The sequence below is a fragment of the Rhinopithecus bieti genome, unplaced genomic scaffold (assembly GCF_001698545.2).
Source record: "Rhinopithecus bieti isolate Rb0 unplaced genomic scaffold, ASM169854v2 scaffold_13029, whole genome shotgun sequence".
In the NCBI taxonomy this organism is placed as follows: Eukaryota; Metazoa; Chordata; class Mammalia; order Primates; family Cercopithecidae; genus Rhinopithecus; species Rhinopithecus bieti.
Genome location: NW_016807982.1, coordinates 2,741,399 through 2,758,215, shown reverse-complemented (window position 1 = coordinate 2,758,215; position 16,817 = coordinate 2,741,399). Strand labels below are relative to the sequence as shown.

The following is a 16,817-nucleotide window of genomic DNA, read 5'->3' as shown; positions in this document are numbered from 1 at the left end:
CCGCCACCTCGCCCAGCTAATTTTTTTGTATTTTTAGTAGAGACGGGGTTTCACCGTGTTAGCCAGGATGGTTTCGATCTCCTGACCTCGTGATTCGCCCGCCTCGGCCTCCCAAAGTGCTGGGATTACAGGCTTGAGCCACCGCGCCCGGCCTATTATTATTATTTTTGAGATGCAGTCTTGATCTGTTGCCCAGACTAGAGTGCAATGGTGCGATCTCAGCTCACTGCAACCTCCACCACCTGGGTTCAAGTGATTCTCCTGTCTCAGCCTCCTGAGTAGCCGGGACTACAGGGACCCACCACCACGCCCAGCTAATATTTTTCTATTTTTAGTAGAGATGGGGTTTCGCCATGTTGGCCACGCTGGTCTCAAACTCCTGACCTCAGGCGATCTGCCTGCTTTGGCCTCCCAAATAGGCATGAGCCACCGTGGTTGGCCTACAAATATCAACTCTCTGGTGGTAAAGTAGCCTTCCTTTTATACAAAAATACTGAAAAATAGTTATTTGCAACAGGTTTAGATTGTTTCGACTTTTAAAAGTCCGTTTAATTTGAAAATGAATCAAGGTTATAAATTAAAGCCAAATAATATTATTTATTAATAATTACTAAACCCCTACAATTGCTAAACAAACATTACCTGAAGAAGATTCCATCTTAGCTTTACTGTATGCAGAGAAACAATTAATAGAGCAGAAAAGCTCTGTCTTCCCCAAATCACTGGTAGTCTCAATCATTTCATCTGAGGGCTTCAATGGTTTGCAAGGAACAGATATAAGTGGTTTGGCAGGTTTCTGTTTAGAGATTAAAATAATATTCATATTCCTGATATGTGATATATTGTTAATGAAGAAGAACCTATCTATTACCACTGCTTTTAGTTGGAATATTAAAAAGAATAACAAGATAGTTTTATATTTTCTTAAAAAAAAAAAAAGACACTACAGATTGCAATAACTAAAATGAAGAAAATTGGCAAATTTGAAAATGATCTTTATTATTTATCAGATATATTTAACAGCAATTATAATAATAATACCTATGAAAGCAATAAGGCCAGGTATGGTGGCTCACGCCTGTAATCCCAGCACTTTGGGAGGCCAAAGCAGGCAGATCACCTGAGGTCAGGAGTTCGAGACCAGCCTGGCCAACATGGTGAAATCCCGTCTGTACTAAAAATACAAAAAAATGGCTAGGTGTGGTGGTGAGCACCTGTAATCACAGTTACTCAGGAGGCTGAGGCAGGAGAATCACTTGAACCTGGGTGGCAGAGGTTGCAGTGAGCTGAGATTGCACCACTGCACTCCAGGCTGGGCAACAAGAGCGAAACTCCATTTCAAGGAAAAAAAGAAAAAGCAATGAAGAAAGTGGTCACAGAAGAAGTTCATCATTTCAGGCAGTCAAAGCCTACTGGATAAACAAAGGCCTTATATAGTTATAGATCTGTCCTCAATGGTAGCTTGGGAATTAACTTGGGAAGATGTCTACTGATGCTGAGGAGCAGCCAGGAAGGAGTGCTTAACACACTTTATAAGATACTGTGGGAATAACTGTTTTTCTAGGCTAACTTCATGGTAAAAATTACAAGCATATTGTAAGAAAGCAGCATACAAGCAATAGAAAGTATAGAGTATTCTGAGTTGAGTAGTAACGGTGCAAAAGAAAGGATATAAACTTTGAAAGGCAGGCATTACTGCAAAGATTATGCTCACCATCTATTCTTTCTAGTCAAACAGGAACCGATATTCCTGGATTTCAGAATATGTCAGAGCCTAGGCACAGTGGCTCACGCCTGTAATCTCAACTTTCAGAGGCTGTGGCGGGAGTATCACTTGAACCCAGGAGTTTGAGACCAGACTGGTAAAATAGTGAGACCTCATCTCTAATAAATAAATAAATAAATAAATAAATAAATAAATAAAAATAAAAAATTAGCCTAGTCGTCGCGTGGCATGTGCCTGTAGTCCCATTTACTTGCGAGGCTGAGGATGGGAGGATCACTTGAGCCCAGGAAGACCAGAGGTTGCACGTGAGCTGAGACTCACCTGCACTCCAAGCCTGGGGCAACAGGAGGTAAGAATCTGTCTCAAAACAAGAAAGAAAGAAAAATAAAACATCAGGTGGGGATGGGCTCTGCGCTGTCAATTCCCAGCCACTTGGGAGGCTGAGGCAGGAAATCACTTTCGAGCCCAGGAATTTGAGACCAGCCTGGGCAAACAAAGTGAGGACCCATCTGCTACAAAAGAACACAAACATTATCAGGTGTGGTGGGCACATGCCTGTGATCCCAAGCTACGTTGGCGAGGTTTGACGCAGGAAGATTGCTTGAACACCTGAGTTGGGCCTCCAGTGAGCTTTGCTCACACCACTGCACTCCAGTCTCCAGCCTGGGTGGGAAAAGGAAGACTCGAGGCTAAAAAAAAAAAAAAAGTCACTGATAGGAATAAAAGCTGCTTTCAGCAAATACAACAGTACACAGACAGGCTGGGGGCGCCAGTGGCTCGACACCGGTAAATCCCAGCACCTTTTGTGGGAGGCCAGGCAGGCAGATCTCTGACCCGCGCTCAGGAAGTTCAAGACCAGCCTGGGCCAACATGGTGGAACCCTGTCCTCTACAAAAATACAAAAATTAAGCTGGGTGTGGTGGTGGGCACCCTGTTAACCCCAGGCTACTTGGGAGGCTGAGAGAAAGAATTGCTCGAACCGCGGAGAGGCGGAGGGCTGCAGTGAGCTGAGACGTGCCATTGCACGCCAGCCTGGGGCAACAGACAAGGACTCTGTCTCAAAAAAACAAAAACAAAAAAACAAAACAAAAAACAACCCCACCAAAGCACAAAGACAAAAAACATACATAGCACGTTTTATTTTTCTGTGAGTGAGAACAGGGATATTGGCAAAGGCACAATTAAAACAAAAGGATAATTTTGAAAATTTCTATTTTCTATCCTTTATTAGCATGAAAAACTTTTATATTTGAGAAATCTTAACAATTCACTAATCTTTAACAGTTAATCAAAACAATAGGGGCATAAATTTTTAGGGTGGTTTACTTATTTATTTTGGAGGGGGACAGAGTCTTGCTCTGTTGTTCCAGGGCTGGAGTGCAGTGTACGGCCGATCTCGGCTCACTACAACCTTTTACCTTCCCAGGTTCAAGGCACATGTCTCCCTGCCTCAGCCTCCTGGGGGTAGCTGGGATTACAGGCTGGTGCCACCATGCCCGGCTAATTTTTGTATTTTTAGTAGAGATGGAGGTTTCCCCAGTATTGGTCAGGCTGGTTTGAACCTCCCTGACCCTCAAGTGATCCTTCCTGTTTGGCCTCCCCAAAGTTGCTAGGATACAGGCATGGAGCCACCGCTCTGGGCCCAATGTATAATTATAAATTAATTAGTTTGATTATTCATAGGGAAGGGCTAGACTTAATATACTCCTATTAACCATATGGCCAAAATAATTATTAATTGCATCTGAATAATCCACTTTTTTTTTTTTTTTTTTTTTTGAGGCGGAGTCTCGGCTCTGTCGCCCGGACTGGAGTGCAGGTGGCCAGATCTCAGCTCACTGCAAGCTCCGCCTCCCGAGTTTACGCCATTCTCCTGCCTCAGCCCCTCCCGAGTACTGGGACTAACAGGCGCCCCGCCACTTCGCCCGGCTACGTTTTGTATTTTGAGTAAGACGGGTTTCACCGTGTTAGCCAGGATAGGTCTCGATCTCCTGACCTCTGATCGCCCGTCTCGGCCTCCCAAATGCTTGGGATTACAGGCTTGAGGCCACCGCGCCCGCCCGCCTTTTTTTTTTTTTTTTGAGACGGAGTCTCGCTCTGTCACCCAGGCTGGATTCAGTGGCCGGATCTCAGCTCACTGCAAGGGCTCCGCACTCCTGGCGTTTAGGGCCATCTCCTGCCTCAGCGTCGCGAGTAGCTGGGACTAAAAGCGCCCGCCACCGCTCCCGCTGTTTTTTGTATCTTTTAGTAGAGACGGGGTTTCACCGTGTTCGCCAGGATGGTCTCCATTCTTCCTGAACTGCATGAGTCCACCCGTCCTCGGCCTCCCAAAGTGCTGGGATTACAGGCTTGGAGGCCACCGCGCGCCCTTGGCCATAATCCACTTTTTTAAAAATAAAAAGCTATCCCATTTTTAGATTCACGTATTTGGACATTTTTCTAATTCTGGATTATAGTTCCCTAACATTGTAGATTTACTCCATTATCACTGTCACATGATGTCTTACATTCAGATGTAAGAGGAAAGTGTTAGGTTGTGCTTATTAACTAACTCGTTTACCCAAATCAGTTCTGCCCCATCACATAAGCTGAACAACTGGGTACTCAATACAGGCTTTTAAAACAGAACAAAGCCTATTTATTGAGTGTCAAAATAAAGAAAAAAAAAGGAATATTATTTCCTGCCTTTGGGAGAAGTCTTCTGGGCTTTCCATTCTGGTCCCAAGGCAGGATACTCTCAAAATGGGGGCATTCTGCCTTAGAAAAGATGTGAGACACAAATGATCTATTTGAATTATGGCTTGTTTTGACTCCCATCTTCAACTGCTTTTTTTTTTTTTTTGAGGCAGAGTCTCACTCTGTCGCCTAGGCTGGAGTGCAATGGTGCCATCTCGGCTCACTGCAATTTCCGCCTCCCGGGTTCAAGCAATTCTTCTGCCTCAGCCTCCTAAGTAGTTGGGATTACAGGTGCCCACCACCATGCCCAGCTAATTTTGGTATTCTTAGTAGAGGCGGGTTTTCGCCATGTTGGCCAGGCTGGTCTCCAACTCCTGACCTCAGGTGATCCGCCCACCTCAGCCTCCCAAAGTGCTGGGATTATAGGCGTAAGCCACCGCACCAGGTCAACTGCTTGTTTTTAAGGAAGTCTGTATAGGGAAAGAGTTGGGTCTCAAAACATGATATGAACAAGCAACATATCTAAGAAGTCCCACCTCATCTCATTTGCTCTTTCTCTGCTCTCAGAAGCACCCACCCAGAGCTCGTCTCATCAGAAATAGGGACAAATAATCCAAATCTCATTGGATTATTTCCTCCTATGACTGATTCAGAAAAAGCATGTGATATTTTTTGTTTGTTATTTTATTTTTTTTAATTTATTTTATTTTTTTATTTTTTTTGAGATGGAGTCTCGCTGTGTCGCCCAGGCTGGAGTGCAGTGGCCAGATCTCAGCTCACTGCAAGCTCCGCCTCCAGGTTCACGCCATTCTCCCGCCTCAGCCTCCGAGTAGCTGGGACTACAGGCGTCCGCCACCTCGCCCGGCTAGTTTTTTTGTATTTTTAGTAGAGACGGGGTTTCACCATGTTAGCCAGGATGGTCTTGATCTCCTGACCTCGTGATCCACCCGCCTTGGCCTCCCAAAGTGCTGGGATTACAGGCTTGAGCCACCGTGCCCGGCTGTTTGTTTTTTTAAAGATGGGTTATTGATATGTTGCTCAGGCTGGTCCTGAACTCCTGGTTCAACTGAACCTCCTGCCTTGGTCTCCCAAAGTGCTGGGATAACAGGTGTAAGCCACCATGCCTGGCCACATGTGACATTCTTGATTCATCTTTGCATTGTTTGGTATAAGAGTTAAACACATGGAATTAAAAACAAAAACATAGCTAGGTTCAGATCTGTAATCCCAGCACCTTAGGAGACCAAGGCAGAAGGACCAGCTGAGTTCAGGAGTTTTAAGACAAGCTTAGGCAACACAGTAAGAGCTTGCCTCTACAAAAAATTTAAAAATTAGCCAGGTGTGGTAGCGTGTGCCTGTAGTCCCAGCTACTCGGGATGCTGAGGTGGGATGATCACTTGAGCTAAGGAGGTCAAGGCTACAGTGAGCCATGATTGCCACTGCACTCCAAGCTGGCTGACAGAAGAGAAAGACCTTATCTCAAAAAAATAAAAATAAATAAAATAAATAAATAGCTGGGCACGGTGGCTCATGCCTGTAGTCCCAGCTCCTTGGGAGGCTGAGGCAGGAGAATTGCTTGAACCCGGGAGGCAGAGGTTGCAGTGAGTCAAGATTGTGCCACTGCACTTCACCCTGGGCAAGAGAGTGAGACTCCTTCTCAAAAAAAAATAAATAAAAATAAAACAAAATACTTTCATGTTTGGGTTTTATTGACCAGCAGACTTGTTATTTTTGCTATACTTATTTGTAGTTTACAAACTGGCTCCAGCCTGCTTGCCTTTTCTTTAAGATAACATAATCAATCTGAGATGATTTAGGAAAATCTCCATATAGCATTGATCATGAATTCTTATGCAAGAAGAAACTGTTAAAAAGTCTTCTATTTCATCTTCATCAACTTACCAACTGACATTATTCCAAAGGGTACCAAAAACTACTTCCCACATTTTCCTAGAGTGAAACCATTCATAGGCCAGTTAATAGAAGAAACCATAGGTCTTTATTCATACCTGCTTATATGCTGTAATGCTCTTTGAACTATTAAAGTAATGAGACTGTCCTTCCATCTGAAGTATGTGAGACAGACTAGAGCTGGTGTAACAATAAGTGCCACAGTTCTCACAGCAGTTCATGATGAAGTTGTTAGCAGAGTGAAACTTTGAAAGGCAGGCATTACTGCAAAGATTATGTTTCACATTCTGGTATTTTACTTCATACTGAATCTAGGATTTAATAAAAGATTCAGTAAAACTCTGATATTTAAGCAGAATCATCAGAATCCCTGTAAAGGTTGTAATTGAAACTTACAGTAGCAGTCTTCTGGCACATGCTGCACTTGGTCATAATGCTATTAGTACATATGGTAACAAATGGTTTTCTTTTTTCTTCATATGATGAAAGACAAGATAGGCTGCAAAAAGTTTTGCATGAGGTAGTGTCTTCCAGTTGAACACTGATCACATCCTTTGGATTTAAAATGTCTCTAAGAATAAATAACAAGGACACCATTAAACAGTTTAAACACAATTATAACTTCTTCCTCTTTATAAACAAAATAACCTCTCAAAATAGAGTAAGAACGTTAGCCTTGAAATGAGAAAACCTGAATTTGGTATCCAGTTCTGTCACATTTATACTCCCTAAATTTTAATTTTCTCATATATAAAGCACATCTAATAGTGCAGTTTTGTTTTTTTTAAGAGATAGAGTCTTGCTATGTTGCCCAAGCTGGCCTCAAATTCCTGGGCTCAAGAGATTCTCCTACCTCAATCTCCCAAGTAGCTAGGATTACAGGCACATGATGCCACTATGCCTGACTTTGATGGTGCAGTTTTGGAGACTAGCCAGCCTGTAGTATTGGGTGGTGCTAGTGAAAACCGAGGGATCACATAATCACACGAGCAACTCTAGAATGTACAGGACAGAGAATCTCAAAGTATAGTCTTCAAATCCCCGGGCGGGGGGTCCCCAATATCAAAACTATTTTCGTAAGATGTTATTTGCCTTTTCACTGTGTTGACGTTTGCAACATCACTTTGCCACTGATGTTGCAAAGCTAACGGTAGGACCTTGCAATCCCACTCCTTGGTAAACACCCAAAAAAACTAAAAACAGGTACTTAAACAAGCACATGTATATGCATAACAGCACTATTCACAATAGTCAAAAGATGAAAACAGCCCAAATGTTCATCAGTAAGTGAATGAATCAGTAAGCACACTGTGTTACATACATACAGTGGAGTATCATTCGCCTATTAACAAAAAGAATAAAGTACTGATACATGTTACAACATGGACAAACCTTGAAAATATTATGCTAAGGGAAAGAACCAGACACAAAAAGTCACTGCACTCTAGCCTGAGCAACAGAGTAATAATACCCTATCACAAAAAAGTCATGTATGATTCCATTTATAGGAGATATTCGGAATAGATGAAATCTATAGATATAATGCATACTGGTGGTTGACAGGCACTGGGGGTAGTGCGAACTTGGGAGAAACTGCTTAGTGTTTAAGGTGTTTTACTTTGAAGTGATGGAAATGTTTTGGAACAAGATAGAGGTGATAGTCACACATTATGAATATACTAAATGCCAATGAAATGGTTAATTTCTTGGTATACAAATTTCACTTCAATGAATTTGGAAAAGAAAAAAGGCAATGGTGGGTAAAACTGTCAGAGCCTTAGCAGAAATCAAGGCTGTGGCATCAAAATGTACTAATATTCATGTTATTCCCTGCTACACATTCGCTGCCAAAAAAATTTTTTTTGAAGTATCAGTTTCACTTAAGGATGTACTCAATGAAACAGCAAAATATTTTAAATTATTTAAACTTCATCCTTAAGTACATTTAAAAAATATTCTGTCTTGGCCAAGTGGTAGGGTGAGAAAAAAAAAATTCTGTGTGACAACATGGGACATAAGCATAAAGTACTTCTGCACACCAAAGGATGATGGTTGTCTCAAGGAAAAGCCCACATGTAAATGTTGAGTTATAAATGAATTAGCCACTTTTTTCATGGAAAACATTTTTACTTCAAAGTACTATAAACAGTTTACTGTAAATAGTTTAAAGACAAACTATATTATCCACAAGTGGGTATCTGCAGATATTTTCTTGAAAATGAAAAAAAATGAGACTGCCACTTCAAGTAAAACAACTGACAGTATTTATCACCAACAACAAAATGTTGGCTTTCAAGTGATAAGTAGAATTTTGGAAATCTTGTATCTTCCAAATTCAACTTGATCGATACCCAAAACTTAAAAACTTTTCTGAGACTAGTGGTGATTTTTAAAATACTGCATAATAAAATATGAGAACATTTAGAAGATCTGCAGAACTCGGTGAACCAATATTTTCCAAATTACAAGAGCATATTACAAAAATCATTCACGGGTAAAAGATTCATTCAAAGTACAAGATAAATTAATGAATTTTAACATAACAGAGTGCAAAAGTTCACTGATCCACATGGTACAAAAGTTTCATCCCACATTGCAACTAGCCTTTAAGAAACTACCACTTGATTTTTGGTTGTAGTATCAAAGAACACCCACAACGATCTAAAAGCCTACTAAAACACTCCCTGATTTTCCAATCACATATTTGTGAGGCCAGATTTTCTTCAGACTTCAACCTAAATGACATTTTGCAATAAAGCGAAGGCAGAAACAGATACAAAAATCCAGCTAGACGTAAAGTGATTTGCAAAACTGATAAAACAATGATATTTATCAATTTTTTAAAATATGGGTATTTTCGTTCAAAAGGTCATTTAATTTTTGATACAGTTAATACTCATAATCTACATAACTAAAGCTCTTTGGGTCTTCAATAATTTTTCAGGGTATAAGAAGTCCTGAGACCAGAAAGTTTGAGAACTGCCACTATAGAAAATATCTATATACCTAATAGCCAGGCGTGGTGGCTCATGCCTTTAATATTGGGAGGCCAATGCGGGTGGGTCACTTGAGGTCAGGAGTTCGAGACCAGCCTGGCCAACGTGGTGAAACCCCATCTCTACTAAAAATATTTAAAACCATTAGTATTTTGTGATCAATGTTTTGGGAGTTATGAACACAACACTGTAAAATCACAGACCACAGAAGAATTAATTTGGGGAGCGGGTGGTTGTAAAAGGAGAGTGAGGAATGGTGTGGGAATAGACAAAAGGTAAAGATATTTGAGGCATACCTTTCAGACAGAATAAAGACACCAGCCAGATGGGAAGGGAGAAGAAGAAACTACATCAATGACGCATGGACGTCTGAAAATGCTTCCTAGTTTTTATTGCTATCAGCATACTAGATTTCTGGCTTCTAACGATCTCCTAAAGCTTTATAAAAAATTAAAAAATGAATGTTGGTCAGGCACGGTGGCTCACATCTGTAATCCTAGCACTTTGGGAAGACGAGGCAGGCAGATCACCTGAGGTCAGGAGTTGGGGACCAGCCTGGCCAACATGGTAAAACCCCGTCTCTACTAAAAATACAAAAATTAACTGGGCATGGTGATGGGCACCTGTAATCCCAGCTATGAGGGAGGCTGAGGCAGGAGAATCTCTTGAACCTGGGAGGCGGAGGTTGCAGTGAGCCGAGATCCCGCTATTGAACTCCAGCCCGGGCAAAAGAGTGACACTCCGCCTCAAAAAAAGAAAAAAAAAAAAAAAAAGAGAATGTTGGCTGGGTACAGTGGCTCACGCCCATAATGCCAGCACTTTGGGAGGGCAAGGTAGGAGGATCACTTGAGCCCAGGAGTTCAAGACCAGCCTGGACAACATGGTGAAACCATCTCTACAAAAAAATACAAAAACTGGTCAGGCAGGGTGGCATGTGCCTGCAGTCCCAGCTACTTGGGAGGGTAAAGGTGGCAGGATTGCTTAAGCCTGGGTGGTCGAAGCTGCAGTGAGTCAAGATGGTGCCACTGTATTCCAACCTGGGTGGCAGACAGAGATCTTGTCTCAAAAAAAAAGAAAGAAACGCCAACAAATTAGGAACAACTTTCTGATAAATAAATCAAACCTAGTGCAGAGGCCGATTTTGGGCTTTATTGATTGCATTCAGGATTTCTAGTTGGTTCCAACTGAGATACTAAAGTGAAGAAATGACACTTAAATACACAGTTCCCAAGAACAAGTCACATCGTTTTTTTTTTTTTTTGAGACAGGGTCTCGCTCTGTTGCCCAGGCTGGAGTGCAGTCGCACAATCTCAGCTCACTGCAACCTCTGCCTCCTGGGTTCAAGCAATTCTCCTGCCTCAGTCACTGGAGTATCTCGAACTCCTGACCTCCAGTGATTCTCCTGTCTTGGCCTCCCAAAGTGCTGGGATTACAGGTGTGAACCACCTTGCCTGGCCCACAAGTTGCATCTTTCTAGTAAGATTTAAAATGTTATCTTCAAAGTGATCTTCCATTTAGTCCATGAAATAGAATAAAAACTGCATTGACTCAAAACAGATATTAAATCATTCCTATAACAGAAATCTTAAAAAGTAATTAAAAATCAGGCAGGGTGTGGTGGCTCATGTCTGTAATCCCAGCACTTTGGGAGGCCGAGGTAAGCAGATCACCTGAGGTCAGGAGTTCAAGACCAGCCTGGCCAACATGGCAAAAGTGCCTCTCTACTAAAAATAAAAAAGTTAGCTGGGCACAGTGGCATACGCCTGTAATCCCAGCTATTTAGGAGGCTGAGGCAGGAGAACTGCTTGAACCCAGGAGGCGGAGGTGGCAGTGAGCCAAGATTGCACCACTGCACTCTGGCCTGGGTGACAGAGTGAGACTCTGTCTCAAATGAAACAAAACAAAACAAAACAAACAAACAAAACTGAAAATCAGCACGGTGGCTCACACCTGTAATCCCAGCACTTTGGGAGACCAAGGCAGGAGGATCACTTGAGCTCAGGAGTCTGAGACCAGCCTGGGCAACACAGTGAGACTCTGTCTCTGCAAAAATAAATAAATAAGTAACTGAAAATTATTTTCAATTCAGGATAGTTTCACTGGAAGATAAAAAACCCCAGAAGACTAGCTAAAATTTATATAAAAGGCTAATTAATGTGGAATTTTTAAGTTTTGAAAAAAGCACAGTCTACTCTGAATCATGGTCTTTCCCAGCCTAAAATTTACTATCATCTTTCTACCCACTACAATATAGTATTTTTGATTTAAAAATTTTATTCTAGAGGAAGTAAAACTTATCTCAGATTTTACTCATATTGGATTTTCATGCCTAGGAGAACTTACACACTAAATCTTTCCTGCTTCAGCCTTTTTCAATCTGTCTGGGACATCTGCTGAAGATGTGTAGTGAGTCTCTAAGGTCCCTTCCAGTTTTATGATTCTGCAGGGAGAGAAAGCAGGCTGAAGAGAGTACTATATGGCCCATAGCAAGAAAGTAAAAAGACAAAAGGCTAGTATAGTATTGAAGGGTTGAAAAGCAAAAGAGAATGTAAGTAACCTTCCATGGAATAAGACCGGAAGCAACAGATAAGAACTGAAGCAGCAGCCAGAGGAGCTGAAGCAACCCATCAAAACGGTTTGTGAGTTTGTTAAGAAAATAATAAGTTAACATTTATTGAGTCCTTATTACCTGCTAGTATTGTTCTGACCACTTAAATATACTATTTAATGCTCATAATTCTTTTTGTACATTTATAAAAACAGATACGAATACTAAGTAACAAAGAAGTTCTCAATAGTGATCCAACTTTGGCATGTATAGGGATCACATGGGGATAAATGCAGTTCTGAATCAGTAGGTCTGGGTGAGACCCGAGAAACTGCATTTCTTTTTTTTTCTTTTTGAGATGGAGCCTCACTCTGTCGCCCGGACTACAGTGCAGTGGCCCGATCTCAACTCACTGCAACCTTCGCCTCCCGGGTTCAAGCAATTCTCCTGCTTCAGCCTCCCAAGTAGCTGGGATTACAGGCGCACAGCACAGCACTTGGCTAATTTTTTGTATTTTAGTAGAGACAGGGTTTCACCGTGTTGCCCAGGCTGGTCTCAAACTCGAGCTCAGGCAATCCGCCCGCCTCGGCCTCCCTAAGTGCTAGGATAACAGGCGAAAGCCACCGTGCACGGCCTGAAAAAGTGCATTTCTAACAAACTCTTGGGTGATGCTGATCTAGCAACTCAGGTATGCAACTTTGAGTAGTAAAATATAACTAAACAGAAGAAGCAAAATTCAAATTATGGCAACCTGAGTCCAAAACAAGTATTATTTCGAAGAAATTTGTTATATTTAGAAGCACTGTGGTTGCCTATGAATTTTCTTGTTCTGAACAAGAACATTTAAAAATTAGCATATCCTAAGTGCTAACAACCATAATTATACTGCCTTAGGACTCTCAAAGCCAAAATGACACTGATTTTTCACATATTCTCACGTAAGTTTTAAAAGATTACATACAGTCATGTAGGTTTATCTATGGCCATCAATTTTTCAAAAGAATCACTTCATTTACCATTATAAAAGAAATGTAGTATTATTCTACATCTTGGAAAATCCAAAATAACTGTCATAGGATTAATGTTTTAGTACGTTGCTCCCTATACAGTTAAATAGAACAGAATGGATAAACAATAATCCCACTTACAGAGAATTTCAAACAAAAGAGTAGGAAAGTAAGTTTTGAAAGTCACATTACTTAAAGGTGAAGAGAAACAGAACTTTTCACATGTTAAATTTCTGCAAAAAAAAAATATTTCTAGAGAATCCATCAGAGGAACTAAAAGTAGAAAAAACTTTTTACTAAACCAAGACGACATGTCTTCAAAAGAAATGAAAATGGCCGGGCGCAGTGGCTTACACCTGTAATCCCAGTACTTTGGGAGGCCAAGGCTGGCAGATCACCTGAGGTCAGGAGTTGAAGACCAGCCTGGCCAACATGGCGAAACCCCATCTCTACTAAAAATACAAAATTAGCCGGGTGTGGTGGTGCATAGCTGTAATCCCAGCTACTCAGGAGGCCAAGGCAGGAGATTCTGGTTGAACCCAGGAGGAGGAGGTTGCAGTGAGCTGAGATCGTGCCACTGCACTCCAGCCAGGGCAACAAGAGTGAAACTCAGTCTCAAAAAATAAAACAAGGAAATGTAGAAATTACAACTAAGACTATGATCAAGAACAAGGTAGGGAAATAAAAGGGGGCATAATTTAGAATTATATACTTTGAGCAGTTTGAACAAGTTCTCTTAGAAGGAACTGATGAACTGGCAGATGAAATGTATTCAGTGATGCATGGTATGGAGCAGAAAAGTTGAGCAGATCCTTTCCTCTGATAAGCAGTTTGCCCCTTCTGAAGAATTTTTTTACAACCAGCACAGGAAACCTGAATAGCTGTGGTTGAAACTGAAGGAAGCATTTTATTCATGCCAGATGATGCCAGAGAAAGCTGAATGCCTGTAGTCAACTGTGAAGCTATAAAAACAGAAGAGGGAGAAAAAAAATCGAGTTACATAAAATTAAATAGGCATTCTTTTATTTTCTTTCTTTCTTTTTTTAGAGCCAGGGTCTTGCTCTAGTTGACCTCTTTTGCACTCTAGGCAGTGTAGTAATATGATCATGGCTCACTGCAGCCTTGACACCCTGTACTCAAGTGACCCTCTCGCCACCTGGTGTGGTGGCTCACGACTATAATCCCAGAACTTTGGGAGGCCGAGGCGGGTGGATCACCTGAGGTCAGGAGTTCAAGACCAGCCTTGGCCAACGTGGTGAAGCCCCATCTTAATAAAAAATACAAAATTAGCCAGGCGCGGGGGCTAACACCTGTAATCCCAGCATTTTGGGAGGCCAAAGTGGGTGGATCACGAGTTCAAGAGATTGAGACCATCCTGGGCAACATGGGAAACCCCGTCTCTACTAAAAATACAAAAATTATCTGGGCATGGTGGCACGCACCTGTAGTCCCAGGTACTCGGGAGGCTGAGGCAGGAGAATCACTTGAACCTGAGAGGTGGAGGTTGCAGTGAGCTGAGATCACGCACTGCCCTCCAGCCTGGCAACAGAGCGAGACCCTGTCTCAAAACAAAATTATCTGGGTGTGGTGGCACGTGCCTGTGATCGTAGCTACTTGGGAGGCTGAGGCAGGAGCACTGCTTGAACCTGGGCGGCAGAGGTTGCAGTGAGCCAAGATCGTGCCATTGCACTCCAGCCTGGACAACAAGAATGGAAACTCCATCTCAACAAAAACAAACAAACAAACAAAAATCCTCATGCCTCAGCCTCCCAAGTAGCTGGGACTACAGGCATGCACCACCACATCTGGTTTATAAATCTTCTGTAGAAATGGGATCTCACTATGTTGCCCAGGCTGGTCTCAAACTCCTGCCCTCAAGCGATCCTTCCACCTTGGCCTCCCAAAATGTTGGGATTACAGGCATGAGCCACCATGCCCAGGCTCTTTCATTTTCTTTTCTTTTCTTTCTTTTTTTTTTGAGACAGAGTCTCGCTCTGTTGCCCAGGCTGGAGTGCAGTGGTGTAATCTCGGCTCACCACAACCTCCGCCTCCCAGGTTCAAGTGAATCTCCTGCCTCAGCCTCCTGAGTAGCTGGGATTACAGGCATGCGCCACCATGCCTGGCTAATTTTGTATTTGTAGTAGAGACGGGGTTTCACTATGTTGGCCAGACTGGTCTCGAACTCCTGACCTCATGATCCGCCTGCCTTGGCCTCCCAAAGTGCTGGGATTACAGGTGTTAGCCACCGTGCATGGCCTCTCTTTAATTTTCTTACAGGTTACTTCTCCTGGACTTGAAACCCAACACAAACAGAGCAATATTCAAAGGCATTAAAAAAGAATGAATCAGCTATCATATTGGTCTGAATAAACATAATTAACTTAAATAATTCTATTACCACTCTCTGAAAACACAGCGTTTATTTTCAGTTCATTTTCCTGAGTTCTGGATTGTTGCCTATGACAATACTCCTAAAAAGAAAAAAAGAAAAGAATTAAAAATAATGAATACAATGAATTTAAGACAACCACTCATTCAACAGAAAATGATAAATTGTGGTCAGGTCTGGTCAATGAATTGTAAACTGAATTGAACCAAAATACATAGGTATGCACTACCCTTTTGGTGCTCTTTGGCTGACAACACCAATCACCTAATACATTATTTTCTGTGGTATCCAGGTGTGACATCAGAATCTTTTGTCAACAAAATCCTTCCAGTCACTACCAATAGGGAGCAGACATATTGAATTACAACTATTTTCCCTACTTTTTTTTTTCTTTTTTTTTTTGGAGACAAGATCTCACTCTGTCACCCAGGCTGGAGTACAGTGACGCGATCTCGGCTCACTATAACCTCCTACTTCTGCGTTCAAGTGATTCTCATGCCTCAGGCTCTGGGACTACAAGCACGTGCCTCCATGCCCGGCTAATGTTTGAATTTTTAGTAGAGACATGGTTTCACCATGTTGCCTGTGGTCTTGAACTCCTGGCCTCAAGTGATCTGCCTGTTTCACCCTCCCAAAATGCTGGGATTACAGGCATGAGCCACCACACTCAGTCTTCCCTGCTTGTTCTAATCATTAACAGTCAGTTGTCTTCATAAAGACCTTAACCCCAGAAATTGTTAATTGGACAGAATGATTCTTACAAAGGACAATTTTTTCAGAGCAGGAGGCAATTTCATAGCTGCTATATCTAAACTTGATCTATGCCTGAAAGTCCACGGGATGAAGAAGCAATAGATAGTTCCTAGATGAGTAACATTCCCCAGTGTCAACAACTCAATGGTAAGCATACCCTTATTTAATATTCATCTACTTTAGGCTATTTCTAAATAGAATACTACAAATAAATTACTCTTTTTAGCGATTTTTCTTTCATTAGAACTTTCAGCTCGTTCACAGTTCATATACATTCTTTTTTTTTTTCTTTTTTTTAAGAGACAGGGTCTCGCTTCATCACCCAGGCTGGAGTGCAATGGCACAATCATAGCTCACTGCTTCCTTGAATTCTGGGGCTCAAGCGATCCACCTGCCTTAGCCTCTCAAGTAGCTGAGACTACAGGTGTGCACCACTATGCCTGGCTAATCTTTGTATTTTTTATACAGACAAGGTCTTGTCATCCGGTTGGTCTCAAACTCTTGGGCTCAAGTGATCGTCCTGCCTTGGCCTCCCAAAGTTCTGGGATTACTAGTGAGCCACTGTGCCCGGCCATATATACAAACATTCTAAGGAATGTTTTCCCTACTTAAACAATACTCACAGCTCAAGTCAGTTCATCCTTTATAAGTTCTTTAGTAAGTGATATGTATAAAAAATTTTTTTAAATTTACATAAAAAATTAACTTAGATTAAAAAATTGTAATTTGTATTGTTTCAAGTTAAGAAAAACAAAAATAAAATATGTTATCCTCTGGAAGTAGACTCTGGCAAAAAAAAAAAAAAAAAAAA

At 41.7% G+C, this 16,817-nt stretch overlaps 1 protein-coding gene across 1 annotated transcript in view; it reads right to left on the bottom strand.

Moving 5' to 3' along the window:
* Positions 1–15,329, bottom strand: part of ZMYM1 (zinc finger MYM-type containing 1) — a 21,305-nt gene extending 5,976 nt beyond the window's left edge. The window contains exons 1-5 of the mRNA XM_017884422.1: positions 15,263–15,329; positions 13,577–13,826; positions 6,710–6,884; positions 6,412–6,624; positions 623–796 (exon numbers count right to left, since the gene is read on the bottom strand). Of these exons, the coding sequence (XP_017739911.1) occupies positions 623–796; positions 6,412–6,624; positions 6,710–6,884; positions 13,577–13,779 (765 nt within the window). The 5' untranslated portion in view covers positions 13,780–13,826; positions 15,263–15,329. The remainder of the gene's footprint in view (positions 1–622; positions 797–6,411; positions 6,625–6,709; positions 6,885–13,576; positions 13,827–15,262) is intronic.
* Between the last annotated feature and the right edge of the window lie 1,488 nt (positions 15,330–16,817).